This window comes from Malus domestica, chromosome 15 (genome assembly GCF_042453785.1).
Source record: "Malus domestica chromosome 15, GDT2T_hap1".
Taxonomy (NCBI): domain Eukaryota; kingdom Viridiplantae; phylum Streptophyta; class Magnoliopsida; order Rosales; family Rosaceae; genus Malus; species Malus domestica.
In genome coordinates this window covers 545,691-565,276 of record NC_091675.1, presented here as the reverse complement: position 1 = coordinate 565,276, position 19,586 = coordinate 545,691, and the positions used below count along the sequence as shown (strand labels likewise).

The 19,586-nt window shown below is 38.6% G+C and overlaps 4 protein-coding genes and 1 pseudogene across 6 annotated transcripts; 3 read left to right on the top strand and 2 right to left on the bottom strand.

The window, feature by feature from the left end:
- Positions 1-590: 590 nt before the first annotated feature.
- LOC103450364 (vacuolar protein sorting-associated protein 35B) lies at positions 591-6,903 on the bottom strand. Of its 3 annotated transcripts, none has more exons than XM_029094225.2 (22): positions 6,671-6,903; positions 6,487-6,583; positions 6,285-6,408; positions 5,951-6,136; positions 5,610-5,697; positions 5,356-5,412; positions 5,175-5,264; positions 4,941-5,063; positions 4,572-4,646; positions 4,385-4,444; positions 3,827-3,943; positions 3,381-3,620; positions 3,240-3,305; positions 2,999-3,088; positions 2,763-2,852; positions 2,527-2,616; positions 2,311-2,379; positions 2,063-2,143; positions 1,780-1,887; positions 1,591-1,694; positions 1,292-1,426; positions 591-1,201 (listed from the first exon to the last, which is right to left on the bottom strand). In XM_029094225.2, the coding sequence occupies exons 1-22, from the start codon at positions 6,761-6,763 to the stop codon at positions 991-993; spliced, it is 2,394 nt and encodes a 797-aa protein (XP_028950058.1). In that variant the 5' UTR covers positions 6,764-6,903; the 3' UTR covers positions 591-990. The 3 variants fall into 3 exon arrangements, with proteins under 3 accessions (XP_028950058.1, XP_008387922.1, XP_070670289.1); XM_008389700.4 differs by having other exon boundaries at positions 1,292-1,411; positions 6,671-6,901; XM_070814188.1 differs by having other exon boundaries at positions 1,292-1,411; positions 5,356-5,491; positions 6,671-6,878.
- Positions 6,904-8,466: 1,563 nt separating this feature from the next.
- LOC103450363 (protein kinase STUNTED-like) lies at positions 8,467-10,671 on the top strand. The gene is made up of 5 exons (XM_008389699.4): positions 8,467-9,098; positions 9,213-9,461; positions 9,560-9,720; positions 9,821-10,048; positions 10,132-10,671. Exons 1-5 carry the CDS (start codon positions 8,582-8,584, stop codon positions 10,564-10,566), a joined length of 1,590 nt encoding a protein of 529 aa, XP_008387921.1. The 5' UTR covers positions 8,467-8,581; the 3' UTR covers positions 10,567-10,671.
- LOC103450362 (uncharacterized) lies at positions 10,663-12,771 on the bottom strand. Its single transcript, XM_008389698.4, has 2 exons — positions 12,601-12,771; positions 10,663-11,576 (listed from the first exon to the last, which is right to left on the bottom strand). The coding sequence occupies exons 1-2, from the start codon at positions 12,682-12,684 to the stop codon at positions 10,773-10,775; spliced, it is 888 nt and encodes a 295-aa protein (XP_008387920.1). The 5' UTR covers positions 12,685-12,771; the 3' UTR covers positions 10,663-10,772.
- Positions 12,772-13,392: 621 nt separating this feature from the next.
- On the top strand, positions 13,393-15,251 carry LOC103450361 (uncharacterized; annotated as a pseudogene).
- A 1,976-nt stretch (positions 15,252-17,227) lies between these two features.
- Positions 17,228-19,121, top strand: LOC103450360 (probable BOI-related E3 ubiquitin-protein ligase 2). The gene is made up of 2 exons (XM_008389697.4): positions 17,228-18,103; positions 18,385-19,121. The coding sequence occupies exons 1-2, from the start codon at positions 17,759-17,761 to the stop codon at positions 18,895-18,897; spliced, it is 858 nt and encodes a 285-aa protein (XP_008387919.1). The 5' UTR covers positions 17,228-17,758; the 3' UTR covers positions 18,898-19,121.
- Positions 19,122-19,586: the final 465 nt, after the last annotated feature.

Genomic DNA, 19,586 nt, shown 5'->3' with positions numbered 1-19,586 from the left:
AAAAAAAAAACAGTCTGATAGTGGATCTTTTCATTAAAGGAGCACTGTAGTTCTGTGTGCTTTGAAAAAAAGCCAGTTTTCCAAAGCTACAAATTGCAGCTTCAGCTTTTTCCTTTGATTTCAGCTTATTCTCACAGCAGCTTCCAAAATAAGCCCTTTTTTTTAAGTTTACCAAACACCAAAAACACTCCCAGCTTTTTTTCATAGGAGCTTTTTTTAAAATCACCTCAACCCCAAACTGGGGCTAAGCTTTTGCCAGCTGGCACACCTCCCTTATCTGCTTATCTTTTTCCCCTTTGCTTTTTCCCTTTTTGGTTCAATTTTTTCTTTTTGAAAAAACTCATTGTTTTAAAAAAAAATAATTCCTTTTTGGGTTAAATCAAAATTTCAATTGCTTATCTTTCAGTAAAAACTTGCTTTAGAAGATGTTGCTTAGGCGATTATCCATTATTTTGACGAAAAATATATTCATTTAATCATAACTAGCGAGTTTGAGTAGTTTCAAAATATTTAAGGATAATCTTATTCACATTCATTTTTACTTTTTACACATCATTGTTTAAAGCATAATATTGTTCGTGTAAAAGAAATGGACTAATTGACTTTGAATTTACCAATATCATTCCCAATAAAATTAACACTTATTTTTACTATATAAAAAAAAAACTAAATAATAAATAACAAGCCTCCTCCCAGGACAAACAATGGCAAACCTTCAGTCCAATGATACTGATTTGCCCCAGAAAATGAGAAAACCAACGGCAAATCCAAACTCGATGTGGAATTTTAGCACGCTAGAAGTTGTTTCTCCTATAAACAAAGCAACCGCCTTGAGGGAGAGAGGAAACGAATTCGAAACTGCAGATAGTTCCTAACGTAGGATCCAGGGGCATTTTCCGTAGGTTATGCTCGCTCGCCGCCTCTTCACATCGTTCTTCCTCTCAACCCCAAACTCTCTTGGCCTCAAATTTTAGAATCCGTGCAGACGAGTCAGACCTTGATAGAGGCATATTTCTCGCCCATCACCCCACCTTTCTGTTTTTGGAACTGTATGTACCGCAATGTGCTGGCGAAAAATGCATCTGGGGCTGGATTCGCGTTTGCAGAGTCACCTTGCATCTCATTTTTAATTAAATCCACTAATCCCTGGATTGCAGCACTTGTAATCTGGGGGTTTCCTTTCTCAAAATAGTAGAGGTACCTGTTGCATAACTCACAAGTCAGCCCCAAATTATACAACACACGCAATTTAGAATGACTATCTTCAAATTTGCAGTCAAAGACTACCGACTTGTTCAGTATCTCAACAAAGAGTGTGACTGGGACTGGCCCGCTGCTACCCCGCGTTGCGCTGGCCATCTGTTGAGCAGCATTTGCAATTCTCAATGCGCGTTTCAAACAAAGCAAGACCCTGTAACAAAAACCACTGCTTGTCATGTAACTAAAGGTTTCTTTAATCACCATAAAGTTGCTTCCATGATAAAGATAAACCAACATGCCGGGATATTTGTGCAGCTGCAAATGAAATGCATCGGCATGCATAAATCCATGGGAATATTTAAGTCCAACACTGAGTTTGGATACGCTTACCTTTCTCCATCTTTAACACCATCCTGATCATCTACCCAAAAAAGATGTGAACATGCATACACCGCTCGGCACTGATCAGGTTTCTTCAAAAGCTTTGCTGAATACTGAGAAAGGAAAAACATACATTATGGGGTTTTACAGAAACAGATTGAAAACACTAAGGATCAGACGATAGGAGAGAATTATTACTCCAGTAGCCTTGTGTGTTAAAGTATCCCGATTCTCAACGCCAAATACATTCATCCTCTGAAGAGTCCCAATAATGAGATGTATTGCAGTCACCTGGGCTTTGGAATCCTAAAATTGAGGTGTACATTATGTTGTTAAATTAAACGGCTAAATGTCACACTGCAGTCTTTTACAGAAATGCTAGAACACTAGAAGAAACTTCCTTCAAATCTATTTAATAAACCACAAGATACTCTCAACCGGAAAGAAAAAACAAATGACAAGATATTGATAGATAAATTACCGCAACTTCTTCTTCGTATAATATAAATGCCTGAGTGAAGAATTCATAAGCAACAGGTTCCAGATCACAGTCATTAGAAGCCTGATTATGCATGAATAAAAAAAAAGAGGTTGAAACCAAAAGTAAGTCTGCAGCTACAACGTCAAATTTAAAACTCTATTCTTTCTCCGTGGTACAAAAACATGCAAGATATGTTGGATTAAAACAAGCCTGCAAACCATGCTTTAACCAACCATAGAGTGGCGTACCTCAGCACATTCCAAGTACAATCTTAATGCCAGTTCGGGAGACGGAACTGAGGAAAGAGATTCAATGATCTGAAATAAGATAGGCAGCACCATTATTGATTATACGCACCAAGATGAAGACACGTACATAACGACCACATAACAAAAGGTCTTCCCCAAGGATTATTGCCTAACAAACAAACACTACGAAGCAACCAAGTGCATTCATCTAAATACCTGATTTAAAGTCTGAAAAATTTTCTTCGGTGTGGCAGGCATTTCTTCTCCCACAACCTCTCCATCCTGACCTTGCAGCCGCCTAACCAACTACAAGCCACAGCCAAAGTTTTGAACAATTCTTCAAAATGAGGACATTTTAATACATTCCACTACTTCGTAGTGAAAAGTGCATAAATAGACAAAATGAAACAACAAACATGTGATATATGACAAAGTGGCATAGCATAGGATACCTTGAGTGCAGATAATATAAGAGGAGGTACAGTAAAAGGTAGGCGCTTTGGTCCTCCACCCATTATATGCTTCTTGACCGTACATAAGATCTGAAGATCAGTAATCATAAAACTAAGATTTCTCTGAAAGTTGAATCACAATTCACAACCAATGATTTTTGTAGATGGAAGCAGAAGCTTCAAGTAACATTAGCATCACAAGAAACTATAAAACATACAACAGATCAACAACTTACCTTAAACATTTCTTCTGGATCATCATTATAAAGCATGTGTATAAGGCGAGCAACAGAATTTTGTTCATCCGCAAAATCCTCTTCATCAAGCTAAAAGTAGACAATAGCACCAAAAGAATAAACCACGGGCGGCCAAAAAATAAACAAAAATAAAATCAGCAAGTGTTTCAAAAGAAACTAAGTTTACATTAAAATACAAAAAAACTCATGTGGATCTAGTAAGTTAAATTTTGAATTGCACCTCATCTGCAGAAGTAGAATCCAAGTCCTTGATGAGCCCTTTAATTAATTCAAACAACACCTCCACCTACAAGAAGCAATATATCACATTCTTAAGAAGAAAATATTGATAAAATAGAAGAAACAGAAGATGCATTTGTACCTTATCAGCTGTGGAGATACAAGAGTTGTTCTTCATAATGCTTTGGATAATGACCATTGCCATGACTTTATTTGTTCCATTATCAAGATAATCCATAACTCGAGGATAATTAGAAAGTGTGAGGGCTGTGACAATGTCGTCGTATTTCTCCAAGGGAGCACTTAACAGTGCAACAACCTGTTTTGTTGCTCTATGGTCTTCAAGTTTGGTTTCTCCGGATAGCTTCTTAACACATGCTCCCTGAAAAAAAAAAATTAAGATTTTAATTATCACCAGTTACCTTTGTTGTTACAAAACATGGCCCACATAATCCATCTTGAAATGAAATTCAAAAGAAGATTGCATCCATGTTGCATGGCTATGTTGACAGGCTGGTATACCCCATCAAAAGGCATGTAGTTTGGGAAAATTTATAGTAACTAAACATATTTTTTTGAAGACCTTACCAGTACTTGATCCACATAATCAAGGCGATCAGGATGAACACGGAGGGTAAATGTAAGAAGAGAGACATACAAAGATATGGCTCCAACAATAGGCATGTCCGTTTGTGCTTCTATCACCTGAAATTTAAATATAGGTGATATATTAAATTAGCACACACTTCTAGACATCAAAGATACGTATGTTTCATGCTTAACACGAAACAACAAATGGATCCTATCTAATAAAGAGGCTGTTGGTTGGACAACAAATTAGGTAGTGTGCAATTTTCAATAAATAAGAAGTCACCCCCAAAAACATCTCTCCATATTGTACTCTGCCTCCATTACTACATCCTTTTAGCAAAAAAATTATCGCTTTGTCCATTCATTGTTTTCCCTTGGCATACTACATCCTTTTAGAAATTCAAAACGTTCACTTTGGACTTTTTCTACAACAAAATTTAAAATAAATACTGCAGAAAGTGCACTGAATTGCCAATTATTACTTGCTGGATCGAAGTGTAGTTGAGAGAGTAGCCATCAATGTAAACATTTACTTCAACGAACTAAGGAACTTACCCACCCAATGGCACTGCTTAATTTAGCGAAGGCTTCCACTTGAAGAAATTCAGGTAATACCTTGAACGAAAATCCACAATCATCAAAATTACAACACCCAGAAAGAGAGAAAGGCCATAACAAGAATGAAAAACAGAATAAAAAATTGCGGAAGCGCGACTCAAAAGATAACTTTTAGATAACTCACATCTGTACTTGACGCAGCATAGTTTGATAACCTCTCCATTAATTGAGATAACACAGTCTTGATATCAACTGTTGGCTGCATTTGAAAATATATAACGCAGAGGGTAAATGAGTTAAAAGGTTGCTTTATTGGGTATAATATCTCGATATGAATAAATGACAATATAAGGCTGCTATGACCCACAAGAAATCGAAGCAAGTGGCCAATTTGGACTCTGTGGTTTGAGCTGTTATTTCAACTATACATTCGACCAAGCAACCATTGATTAACATATGCATTTATCATTACATATGTACTCAAATAAATAAATAACCATGCATAATCATGTGAAAGTAAAAAAAATGAGAGAAAAATGACACTGCTACGCACCTGAAGCTGGGGGAAGGCAGCCAACAATGTCTCCAGCGTCTGCAAGTGGTACTCATCTGGAAAGACCTGGATTATGCAATCCATCAAATAATATTGGGCCAGCTCATCTTTACAGTTGATAACCTGCGCACACCAATTTGGATAAAAGTTTGAAATATTAGAAAAGGAACATTGAAAGTATTCAAGAGTTGACAAAAAGACAATCTTATTAAGAAGGGGAGCAGATTAAAGAACCTGTTCTAATACTCTAGGAAGAACAGTGGCTTTGTACATTTCAAGTTCCACACCCTCTATCTGACTGAGAACATGGAGATTCTTCCCAACCTACCAAGACAATTCAGAAAGGTGTAATTTCTCTATTACAATGTGTTATGCAATGATTCATCTGCTGATAGGTTCAGATTTTTGATATTACAAGATCACGAAGTTCGCTTCTTTCCTTTTCGCGCTTCTCTCTCACATGACCAGGTCCCTGCAGACCAGAAAGCCCAACAGAAGGCTTCAACTCAGGATCGCCAAAGAGTATGAATGATTCACAAGCACCATAAGACCTGCATGGCCAAAAATCATGCCCTCATGGTTCATTTTTACCTCTATGGCATGCAAGTACTCTGGTGCCATGCATATTCAGACATTAAAGCAGATAAATTTCATAGATGTCAAACAAACCTGATACTGCATTCGAACCCAAAGCTTATTCATTTCTGTAAAATTCTGTAGCACAAAATCTACAGCATCCATGACAGTGTCAGCATCCCTGCAATGCAAGGAGATTAAAATATGACTCAAATCAAGCAACATGATATCCATGGATTCCATAAAAAGCCAATGTTATTAAACTCAAAGCTTACTGCTAGCCAAAACCACCCCCATCAAAGAAATTTTTTGCATTTTCGACAATAGAATTTTGCTCCAGCATAAAACGGATTCTGATTTATTTCTGGTCATCAAATCGTTCTCCATTTTATCAATGTATGAAGAAACAAATCTAACCACTAAAACAATCTTACCCTTCATACTCAGAACCAATATCAGGCAACTTGTCTCTGCTGACTTGAGAAAGATAGCTTCTTAAAAAGAGCCCTCGAATTGGATGCTGAACGCCGCGACACATTTCGACAAGATCTTTAAGTACGTCCTTGGCTGGCGCTTCCTTAGATTTAATGTACACGGATCCTACCGTACATAGCAGATACCTGTTAAATAAGCAACATGAAATTCACATACACTGACCGAGCTGAAACAACAAGAATAAAACACTCACTGCACTAAAAGCTATTTACTTTCGAGAAACGACAACATTTCCCAGCAAGAATTTGATGCTTTCAACAATGTATGACTTACAATCTTGGTAAAATGTTGCCGGCATGCTGAACAAGTTCGTAGAGATCGATGATCGAAACGCCGTGTCTGCTCTCGTCCTTGAAGAACATCTCCAGCCTCCTCAGCTCATCGAAAGCTCGCATATCTATTAGAATCAAGAATCCAAATCAAAACTCGGATCAGGTCAAAGGTTAGGAATCGGGCGAAGAACGTGAGAGCTTACAGAGATCGTAGTATTTGTGAGGCGAAAGCCGAGAGGTTCTGAGCTCCGACAGCATCAGGGCCGAGAATTTGAGGGCGTCTCTGAGATTGTTGGCGTCCTGCGAAAATTGAAATGTGAAATCGGACAAGATGGCGGAGAATTAGGGTTTTGGGAGAGGAAAATGTGATTGGGTGAGAAATAGTACCAGAGCGCGATGCATGTAGAAGGCATGGTGTTGAATGCCGGCGATGCCTTCCGCCAGCCATTTCTCTTCGTCTCCGATTACGTCCGATCTCATTTTCTCCCTCCCTCCTCTTCTCGCCGAAACGCGGCAACCAATTCGTCGGAGGAACGCTGAATTTTTGTTCTTTTATTCCGTTTTGGTTATTTGGGAACGTTGAATGTTGGTTTTTTTGGTTGTTGCAGTTGAATGTTGGGTTGCTCATGCATAACTGGGATGGGATGGGACCCCACTTAATCTTGACCATGACAGTGTAGGCAAATTGGATTGGAATTTTTTATTTCGATAACATTGAACTTTAAAAAACTCTAATCAAATCTGAAATTCGACATCCGAATCATTATTAGGTTTGATTAGAAATCGAACGTGGCTTCAATGTTACGTAATAATCGTGTTATATTTGTCTTAGCCGTTAGATTTGATTTTCATTATCGTTAAATTTTATTGAATAATTTATTAAAAGTTTTACTTTTTCTCTAACATTTTAATTTATGTGTTATAGATGAATCTAGAAGTATAAAAGGCTTCTTTTAATCAAAGAAATACCCTCAATCTTGGGTTGTTTCCTTTTCTTATCAACTCCGTATTGTTGTTTCATTTTCTGCAATCTTGGGTTGTTCGCCTCTTTTACTATAACTAACCCTTCTTTATCGTTAATGCTTATTGAGTACCTTGGTTTTGTGGGAACTGGATCCTCTCCTGAGTTTAGGTTCAGGAGTCTCCTGACCAATACACAAGAGTCGTTGAATTTTGATCAAATGATTACAAATTTAACGACTACAAACAGATAGCCTTCTAAAAGTTATAATAATTATAACCGTTGGATCAAAATCCAACGACCTTTATGTGTTGGTCAGAGGCTCCTGAGCTTAGCTCAGGAGAGGATCAAATTCTGGTTTTGTGAGCTTTCTAAACGTTTTAGTAGTTTTTATTAAATTATTGACTTTTCATTGAGATTGAGAATTTTATTATCGAATCACATATCATATATTGAAGCATGGTAGACTTTTCGAGAATTTAGAATAATTGCATTTGGGTGGTGACGTGGAGAGGCAGCACTGTAGCCTGGTCAAAATCGAATGGCAGTAGCTCTGACTTACCCAAGACCAGTCACATTAGGTGTACCAATCCTTTATTTGGCTGCAATTCAGGTTTTCAGCCCAAATGGTACATAAGATTATTATAACCCTTTATTTTGATCCTTGTAATTTAAAATTAATAAAAATAGTACTTAAAATTGTACACTGTTAATTATTTGGTTCTTTAAAAAAAAATTTCCGTAAAATTGAAAAACCCACCTATCAAGTGAAGAGGTTGATTTGATAGAAATACCCTCAATTTTACAAAAAAAAATTCATGAAACGATCAAAATGATAGCAGCAAATATCTCACAGACAAGATAAGAAGTTATGCTTAATATAAGAGAGCATTTTTGTTAAAAAGCCTTAAAAAATAGTTTTATGATTAGGTGCGTAAGATTTTTGCACGAAGAAAACGACTTAGCCGTCAAATATTCAAAACAAAAAGTTCCGGGTCAACTTTACCAGTCTTTCATTCTATCCTCTTGTGTTTTGTTCTTTATTAACATAATTGCAACTCATGAATTTATTAGCTCACCCTGTATTTTCCTTTGGATTTTGGTAAATATTTGTTTAATTAATTCATAAAATTGTCAAATTTTTAACATGCTAAACGTTAACTTCTCAGTTAGGTATGATAAAGAATTCTGTATGTATAAAATATTTTCTAGGGAGCATCAGCATACATTTAAAGGAGACCGGGACTTTGAAGTTTGAAAGGTTGACTGATGATCAACGAGGGGCTAACTATTCACTTTATCATCTTCATTAATCTTCCGAAAACTCAAGTTTATCGATGCACGATTCATTAGATTCTAATTACCGAGACAGTTGTGATGAAGCGCTTTTGAGCTCCACTTGTCCATTCAAAACAGAGATGCCAGAACCAGCTCTTGGATGGCCTCTTCAGAGACTAACTGTTAGTCCTCTGAGGCTGAGCCAGGAAGCTCGCCGAAAATCGGATAGCTTCGACATGTTTTCCGAGAGAGAGGATGATGAATCACCGTTGTCGAGGCCGGGTTGGCCTCTCTTGCGGATAGCAGCTGCCTCAGCGGAAACTATGAGTACCACTCCTATGAGAGAATTCAAATCCAGAGAAAACATGTCCGTGGTACAGTGGGTGATGATGGACCTGCCTAGGCGTCGATTTCTTTCGGTAAATTCACAGCCGCAGGAAGGTGATGAAATTTGCTCGACAGTAGCACCAACACAGCTTTCTGATGAATTGGAGTTTCTCACCGCAGAAAACTCAGAAGGTTGCAAGGTTTTCAGCTACGCGGAACTTAGTAGCGCAACTTGTCACTTCTCGACAGGTAAATTAAGTGCTCGTTTGGGACTGTTTTTGTAAAAGAAACTTTTGCTCATAAGTGCTTTTATTAAAAACACGTTCCTGCTCGCTAGAATTTAAACAATTGATTTGTTAACAGAAAATCTTATCGGCGAGGGAGGGTGCAGCAGCGTGTACAAAGGGTGCCTTGGAGGCGGAGAATCAGTGGCGGTCAAGGTTCTAAAATCGTACAAGGAAGCTTGGAATGACTTTTTCTTGGAAGCCAAGTTTGTTTCTTCAATTCAGCACAAACACATCACTTGTCCAATTGGTGTATGCATGGAAGATGGCAACCTTATTTTGGTCTATGACCTCTTTCCCAGAGGGAGCTTGGAAGGAAACTTGCACGGTGAGAAATTAGAACGAATTAGTCATCAAACGAGACTAATAACTCGATTTTTAGTGTGTCTGAAATTCTGAATTCTATTTCGTTTCATCTTAGTGCAGGTTGCAGTGATGGACTTATACTTCCATGGAGCGTGAGATTCAATGTGGCGGTTGCAGTTGCAGAGGCTCTAACTTACCTGCACAATGAGTGCCCTCAGCCGATCATTCACCGAGACGTTAAATCCTCAAACATTCTTCTCTCCGACGACCTTCAGCCGCAGGTATATACATATATGATCTGCCTGCAGTACCTTCATATTTCACTTTCCTGCCAAATTTTACATTTTTGGGTTCAATCTCGAGTTTAATTTTTGTTTGCAGTTATCTGATTTCGGGCTTGCTACATGGGGACCGATGGATTCTGGTTGCGTGATAAGTAGTGATGTGGTGGGAACTTTTGGATACATTGCTCCGGAATATTTCATGCATGGGGTGGTGAGTGACAAGATTGATGTTTATGCCTTCGGCGTGGTTCTCCTCGAACTATTATCTGGTCGAAAGCCGGTCGATGCCGAGGCTCTGAAAGGACAAGAGAGTTTGGTCAAGTGGGTAAGCATTTTTATATATATCCCGAGCTTCTACATTTAGATTTTATGCATTTTCCGCATTGCTAAACAAAGTTCTTCGTTCAGGCAAGACATTCGTTAGATATTATGGATCTTAAGGCATTGCTGGATCCAAAGTTAAACGGAGACTACGATGCGGCCCAAATGCGTAGAATGGTAATGGCAGCAGGGCTTTGCATAAACCAGTCGCCTCGTCGTCGACCGGAAGCGAGACAAGTACTGAAGCTACTAACGGGAGAGACGGACGCAAAAGAGTGCGTCGATCTTCATGCGGTGAAATCGAGCGACGCGTGCTATCAAGATGAAGATGACAACCAATTCCTGGAAATCGGGCATCTTTCGGTTTCCGCTATGTCTGATACAAATGATGGGAGCATCAGCAGATCAAGTTCAACTGATACTGCATCTAGTGCAGAGAAACCACACCGGTACAAGTTGAAGGACTACTTGCTTATCCCTGACCGGTATTCTTTGCGTGAAATTTCTCCGATAAACATGTAATATGTACATACATATATATGCAGAGAACTCTGCTGAAATTTTGAGCTCAGCATCGAACAATTTAATTACAGAAAAAGAACAAAAAGGAGACCGGTGTTTTTCGTATGAATTGGTCTTAAAATTCAATTGATTAACAAATACATCAATGCTCATTACACTGTACAGTTAAAAGCCGCTAGTGCTTCCAGAAAAAAAAGGAAGAAAAACTAGAACGGAACCGTGTAGGACAATGCATATATGCCGGCCTCATGCAACAATTGTGCTTTCGGCCACTGCGTGCTGCTTGTACGACATGAGACCTCACTATCAGCTTTAGATCTTTTAGACCCGCGTCTGTTTTGTGACGCTGTCCCAAAGAGCCATTCTTCGTCATCGGCATCATGGAGGGCAAATTGGAACGGCGGTGGAATCCAATTCTCCATCACATTTGCACACTCTAAATCTTCTCTCCCAATTCTCTTTTCACCGGTCATTTCGATCCCCTCTGTTGTTGGACAAGACGACTCTTGGTCACATTTGGATGCGAGTTCCGCAACTCCAACAGTTGCCTCCGAACTATGAGGTTGATTGGGTGCAGGAACAACTTCTGACCTTTCCGGAGGGAGGAAATCTGTCATTCCAGAAGAAGAGGGCGCAAGTGAGGCATCTGGTTCACTGGGCTTTCGCAATTTAAAGCGAATGATCAAAGGCCTCTTCCTCTTATTGCCACCTTGGTTGCCATCAGACAAGTAGCAATTGTTTTCAGCACAGCTTGGCAGCTCATGCTCTTCGGTAATGTCACTTTTCTCCAGCTTACTACCTTCATCTTCAACATTTTTAATAAAACATCCATTTGCTTCCACTTTTCCCTTCTCTTGCTGGAAGCACTTCTTGTTAACAAGGTTTTTCGAGCTGGGGACAGTAACACAATTGGGTACAACATTCTCCTTCGCCTTACGGCCTTGTCCCATTGTCCCCCTCTTGTCTTTGTTCCTATGATTCTTGGCCTTCTTCTCCGTCTTTCTCTGGGGCTTTTAAGGCACCGGAATAAATTTAATAAGATTGGTAGGGAAGACCAGCGAAACATGACTAAAACACAGATGTACAGAAACCGCCGATGGTAATCAGAATTAAATCTCATTTTTTTACAAGGGTTGGTACGATACAGAGGATCAAGAAACAATCAACACTATAAATCATTACAATGTTATAGCTTACGACAATTGTACTGTGCCGTAGTGAGATACTTGAGGCAATTAGTGGTTTCAGGCAAAATTCGACATGGTTGGAGGAAGCAACTCAATTTCATTAGCCTACATCCAATTTCCATACACAATTCTCTAAAACTTGACTTGCCTAACTCTATGCTCAAAGTTTTAACATCAAATTTATCAAGTTTCGAACACCCAACAAATTTAACAACCAATCAATGTTTACAACTATAAACATTCCCATTAAATCAAAATCTCAGCAAACCACAAGCCCAAAGCAAACTTATATAAGGCTTGAACCTCCCAAAATAATTGGGAGGGTTAGGATTCCAAACACTCCCAAACAACACTCAACTCGAAAGCATGTAACAACTATGGGTTCAGATCCAAATCCGTTTTCACGATTGATCTCAATTTACAAAGCAAAAAACTTACTTAAAATTTAATAACAAAAGTTCATGATTTAATTAATTTACCCAAGAAAACGCAAGATCTATCTTTATTACCCAATAAGAAAACTCACAATTTTATCTTAATTACCCAAAAAGTTTCAAGATTAATCTCAATTTTCAAGATACCATTCAAAATTTGTCAAATTTTCCCAAGAACACTTATATTTTACCCAAATTAACCAATTTTTTCACCAAAAAAAAAAACCCCCCAAGATCCATCAAGATTCATCAATTAGTTTCTACAGAAAACCTATTAAACCACCCATCCAATCAAATCCGACAGATACAATACAAGAACACAATCGCAGACATCATATCACAAAGATTTACATGCTGGAGAGAGATTAGGGAGAGGCCCAGAAAAATCAGAACCAAATTGCTCAAAAACCAACCTTAACCGGTTCAAACAAGTCCTCCCTACCAACTGCCTTCCTCGAATAGTCCAAGCCCACGTAGTTCAACCCCCAACTCATCATCTTTCTTTCAATTACACAAGAAATCGATACTAAAAAACCCTAGCGCTCAGAGAGGTTTTTTGACGGCTATGGTTTTACTTGCAGATGCAATAAACGGCTAATAGCGTTGGTTTATATAGACTTCCGAATAACCGACTCTGAGTCTGCACAGGTTTAATACCGATAATGCCCTCAAACTTGACCTAGTTTTATTTTGGTTCCGTCTCTTTTGGGTTTTACTTGTTTTATTTGGGCTTTTTTAATAAGAAAAATTAATGTAAATAATTTGAAAATTTTGAATTTTAATTAATAAGATAAAATAAATGGTAAAGTAAATAGTACTAAAAATTAATTTTTTAATATGATTTTTCCTTAAAATGAACAATATCAAAGTTGATTTTTTCTTAAAATAAACAATGCTGATAGTTTTTCAATAAAGTTCCATTTTTAATAAGACTGCTCCTCCTTTGGGTTTACAGGTTTAATACCGATAATGCCCTAAAACAAAAAACGATTTTTTCGGAGTTGCATGTACTTGCCGACACCAAAACCCTGATTAAACCCAAACAGAGCTTTTCCATTTCAACGAAACCCAAAAGTTCGAGACTTGCGACTTCGCGAGGAACGAGAGAGCGACTGCAGTGATCCGAGATTCGTACGCCATGAGAAGGGTTAACGGAATCGCTTTACTCACCAGAGCAGCCATCTCTATGGGCGGCGCCACCACAGCCACCTCCGCAACTCAACACCGCCTGGTCCAAGCAGCGATGTTGAGCACGTGCTCGAATTCGAATCCGTTGTGGTTCACACAGGGGCTCGGCGATCGCTTCGGCCTATCGAAACCCTCCTCTGTGCCTCGCTGATCGGGAGGGCACATGTGCTTCTCTGCAAACGCCGCCGCGTCTGTGGCTCAGGAGGTGCACCCTCACGTGAAGTCCCTCCCCAAAGACGTCGTGCTCTACCAGTAAGAAGCTTGCCCTTTCTGCAATAAGGTTAGAGGTAAACTATCTCGAATTCATATCTGAAGATGAAATTATCCAACTTTCCTTCCTAATTTGGTTACTCCCAGTCTTTATACAAGATTTCGATCTTAGGAGTCTACTTTCGCTTTCGATTTTATGCTCTTTGATTGCTTTAGCCGATGAATTTCTTCTGTATCACAGCCTTCTTGGATTACTATAACATTCCGTACAAAGTTATGGAGGTTAACCCCATCAACAAGAAAGAGATTGAATGGTCTGATTACAAGATGGTGCCGACCTTGAAAGTCGACGGCGAACAGATGGTTGATTCTTCAGGTCTTTGGACATTTTGTCACTTCCCTATAATGTGTCTAATTTCAAGTTGATTTTGTATTTTTTGTTAATTTGTTATGTTTTGTATTCACAGATATAATTGATAAGCTACACCGAAGGATCAATCCTGAAAACACCTTGAATAGCGAAGAAGAAAAGAAATGGCGTGGGTAAGTTTTTGCTTCCACTATTTTGTAAACCTTTTTTTTGCATAGAACGAATGTTCGATACTACAAGAGATATCTCTTGCAGTGACTAGATTACCATTTTAATACTTGTATTTATTAGGTGTTGTGATCACGGGACTTTTGGCACGATAATAACTGGTTAACTGTGATGTAGGTGGGTGGATAAACGTTTAGTACATGTTTTATCACTAAACTTATATCGAACTGTTTCAGAGGCTCTCGAGTCATTTGACTACATCACCAGTCATGGTATGGTATCGTACTACATCGTTACTGAATTATTTCTCTTTATTAACGTCCCATATCGTCAATTATAGAGAATGCTCCCAATGTATATATATGTATGTGTATGTGGAAGCTCAATTTCTTCTCGTATGTGAGTAACTAGAGTTGTCTTACACCTAGATACTCCTAAACTATCACTAGGACATAGTTAAGTTCCAACCATAAAAATCTGTTTCAGTTTGCATTGCCTTCATTCTCAAAACAATTTTGCACCTGTGCTCCCTTGCGGTTGCAGAGGCTTTGGATGTTCTTAATTAAACCCCGCTCACCATTCTAATTTTAGGAAATACAGGCTCCTTCCCCTAGAAGTCCTGGATTTATGCTAGCATTAATTCTTTTAAAATCTCGGACATGCAGGAAATTTCAGTTCATATGAAAGGATGGTAGCAAAGTACGCTGGAGCTGCTGCTACGTATTTTGTGTCAAAGAAACTAAAGAAGAGACACAACATTACTGATGAACGTGCAGCCTTGTATGGAGCTGCAGAAACTTGGGTGGATGCTCTTAAAGGCAGACAATTTCTTGGTAATGTTTCATCTTAAATATTGTATACTATTAAGCAAGACTTATTTTATGATCGAAACTGTGAATTTACCGGATGATCTTGTCTTTTGAACAAGTGGATCAAATCCTAATTTGGCCGATCTTGCTGTATTTGGTGTTTTGAGGCCTATTCGGCACCTTAAATCTGGCAAAGATATGGTGGAGAACACGCGGATCGGTGAATGGTATACTCGAATGGAAAGTGCTGTGGGAGAGCCTGCCAGAGTCGGAGCCTAAAGGTGGAACTGATTTGTTGCTTCAGATATCACAAACAAATGACATCCTTTGAACTTTGCCTAGTATGTTACTGGTAATATGCATCATGAGATATTCAGACTTCCGCATCAAAAAAAAATTTTTAAATTTTTAAATTTTTAATTTTTTAAGGATATGAGTTGTTATGGTTGATCTTGTTATTAATATGTACAAATAAAAAGAAAATCTGTCAAATTATTTCTTCGGCGTTGTCGACCCTTATAATTGTTGTCAAGATCATTTTCGTCGGATTATATTTCACATGATGGAACGTTGCTACATCTTCATTTACTTTCCACCAAGAGCTCTATTGAAAAGCATCTCGACTCAACAATCATGTAATTAAAGTGTCAATAATATCAATATAAAAATGATGTTGATGATCAATAATGTGTTAATATGTTGGTTGATATTGAGTAGTTGAATGCAATATACTTGTCGATCTTGAATAATCTTATAAAACACATGATCAAGCGGCCTGGGCAGAGATTATTCTATCGTGAGAGACTTGGTTTGGCACTTGATGTAGGTTTATTATGCAAAACCGTGAGCAGCTTAAGCATAGTTCTCGCACGAAGATTGTAGTAGCTGCGTGGCCAGCCCTGCTCACGGCCATTCAACACGTGTCTCCTTTTAGTGCATGCAGGACTATGTCCACGCATTAACATTAATCCTCGCTTACGTATACGTAATGGGAATCAAAACATGGAATTGTACTCCGATTACGGACCACTCTTCCTGTGTTTACTAAATTTTAAGGAATCAAAACTATGGTGGGACCCACACAAAGTTTGGAATTCAATTCCTCACTTTGGAGGAATTGGATCCCTTTATAGTGGGTGATATTTGAGTTCTGGAAGAATGAGGGAATGGGGAATCTATTTTTCATACCCATAATGCCCTCACATAATTGCTGAAATTCCAATGATAAAACCAGCTCCCGTGCCCAACGCTAGGCTGTCTGCTTCTCCCTCACTACCGCCCCCTTCCTGTCTTCCAAGGGCCACATACCCACCATCATCTTCCTAGACAATAACGACAACCAGAAAACAAAATCAAGCGAAAACTGAAGAAGAACCCATTTTAGTTATTTCTTTTTAACACAATGCTAAAAACCAAACTCCTCACATTCAAATCAACATGATATACCCTGTAAACTAAACTTCAAAGAAATTACATCACCACAACGCCCTCAAACCCACCGTGAATTTCAAATTGTTGAAAGATGATTGAGGCAGAGATAGAGAGAACGGGTGGGGTTTGGTTGGTTAGTCTTTTATTTTTAATTTTATATCAATTGACTTGATTTCCTATAAGTTCTTATAAAATATTTATTTATAATAAAGGGCATTCTAGTAATCATACAAGTTTTCAATCCGATTCAAGTGAATTAGTAAACAACTTATATTCAAACAAGACCATTTATACCCTGATTTCAGAAAACTATAGTAAACAGCTTTAATGGAAATATGGATTTCAATTCTCCTCAATTCAATTCCTCCTTAATTCGATTCCCCCTCAATCAAATTCCATTTATTTTGATTACGGATTAGTAAACGGGTCCTAATTTCTTCGTTTTTTATAAATCATATGATGATGTTATCTACACTTTTTTTTGCTTTACACACTATTAATTTTTGTTATTTGTTTTATTTCAATTCATTCAATCTGACAATTCAAAATTGAAAAAATATGTAAAAAGTAAAATAAATACGAATAACGGCACTCAAAAATAAATTATGACATGTTCGTAAGTTATTAATTATATTTTACAAATTATAACAATAAACAAATATTAATGCAACATGTAAAAGAAGTGTGAATTGAATTGGCAGAAATTTATAAAAATAGGAATAGGAAAAAGATAGAAATGCTATTCTTCAGCCTTTCCCAATGACCAAACTGACAATTTCTCCAATCTCTCTGATTCTCTCAATCCCCTCCCCCTCTTCATAACTTCTGACCCTTTCCCGTCTCTCAATCGAGAGTGAATCTCTCTCTCTCTCTCCCCCCTCCCTCTCTTTCTCTCTCACTTTCTTTATGAAATCTCTGACCCGATCATTCTGCGACCCTTCTGTCACCAAATCTGCATGTGTACGTCGTAGTTTCCCGCCACCCCCACTTCCCTATGCCATTAAATGCTCCCATTGGTTTTCAAGCCGTTTGGGATTTTGGGCAACAGAGAAAAAGACTCCCAAAGCTCTTAACTTTCTTTATTATTAACCTTTTTTTAGTTCCTTAATGAGCATTAATTAATCACATTAAGAAAGATTTGTCCGTTTCCTCCCTATATATATAAACCACTCATTCAGTTAGACCAGAAACTCAAAGCAACAAGGAAGGCAAAGGTTCTGCCAATAGAGAGAGAGAGAGAGAGAGAGAGAGAAAGAAGGGGTCATGCATCTTTTCTGATATAACAAGAACATTAAACCCTCCAGCTTTTCCAAACCTGCCCCATTTTGTTTCGTATTAAAAAGTCCCATGAAATATGTGAAGGCAAAAGATTAAGGTTGTCCGAGAGGAAAAAATATGGCAGTTCAGGCACAAAGTTTGTACTTTTCTGAAGATTGGTCGTCGGCGGCAGCGGCGGCGCAGCTCCACCCTGTTTCGGGCCTTGACGACATTTTTTCCGGCATTCCGAGCCCTCAGCCCCCGGCTGTTCCTCCTCCTCATCATCACTTTCACCTCCGTCTTCCAGCGGCTCAGAATCAGAGTGAGAATTTAAATACGACGGGCTTTGATTTCTGCAACCAGTTAGGATCTTCGGTTTCGCCTTCCACTTTCAATAGCTTTCTCCCAACGCAGTTCTCGGAAAACTTAGGGGCGCAGATGGACTTGCAAAGGCACGAGCTTGACTGCATTATTCAATTGCAGGTGATTATTATTGGTGTTAATTTTCTTTAAATTTCCTTCATAGGTTTCCTTTATTTTTCACGGTGATTGTTGGGTTAATTTTATTATTGCATCACTCTCGGAATTTAAAATAAAACAAGAACAAGGATTCAAATTTTTGTTCGTTTTTCTCTAACAATTACTTAATATCATTAGACTTAAAGAAAAAAAGCGTTCTCTTTGTAATTTTTTTTTTTTAAGTGGAAACGTTTGTAAATAACGGATACTTTTTTTTCTTATTTATTTATTTTCTTGGAAAACAGAGTGAAAAGCTGAAGTTTGCATTGCAAGAGCAGAGGAAGCAACAGCTAGCAGCTCTATTGAGCAACCTAGAATCCAGAACGTTAAATTTAATTAGGCAGAAAGAAGACCAGTTAAGACAGGCAACCAAGAAAACGATGGAGCTCCAGGACTGCCTGAGAAAAGCGGAGATGGAAAGCGACACGTGGCAGCGGGTGGCGAAAGCGAACGAAACAATGGTGATGGGCCTAAACAACGCGCTCGTGGAGGCCAGAGAGCGACTGGTTCTGGTCAGCAGCGAAGCCGACGACGCAGAGTCCTGCTGTGAAAACAGAGTAGCAATTATGGAGGAAGATCAATTGGCCGAAGAGAAAAGGAGAAAGTTGGTTTGCAAAAGCTGCCACGCGCGGAGCTCGTGCGTGCTTTTTCTGCCGTGCAGGCATCTCTGTTCGTGCAAGTTCTGTGAAGGGTTTCTTGGATTCTGCCCCGTTTGTGATTCCACCAAGGAGGCAAGCATGGAGGTCTTTTTTGTCTAGCACGAAAAAGTGCCAAGCAAAACGTGCTTCCAAAATAGCATCACTATTTAGTTGTACTCTTGTGAATCATGATGCCTTTTGCTATTCTCCATTTGGGGTAGTCCTTTCAATATAGATAAGTCTATAGCAATTCTGGAAAAATGATCTGGAGATCTTGATCATCTTGTAATCGTGTTCGTTTATCGTAAATTATTTTAATTTTAAAATTTAAAATTAAATATAAATATTACCTAACAAAAATTGACTGCATGATGTACGATGAACGAACATGATTACAAAATCTTCGGAAATCTGCTTTTTAAGAGGAATTTTAGAATCATCCGTTGAATTTTATAATATTTTTCAACCTATATCCGATCGTTAATTTACGCCATTAATGTTTATATATTTATGTTGCTAGTGTACAGCGTATTTGGGATTTCAAGTATTGAATTTCATGATCACCTTTAGAGCAAGTCCACTGGAGGACTTTTTGCCCAGCATCCAGCCGAAAAAATAGGCCAGAACCCAGTGAATTTGCTCCAGCTGACCCAATTGACTGGCACCCAGCCCATGCCAGTCTCTAGCCCAGCCCATTTTTGACTGACCAAGGGACTGGCCTGTTTGTTTTTTTGCACTGGCGCGTGGCCTTCACGCTCGCGTGGGCGCAAGTAGGAGACAACCGGGGCTCGGCGACGTGGCCCACTTGC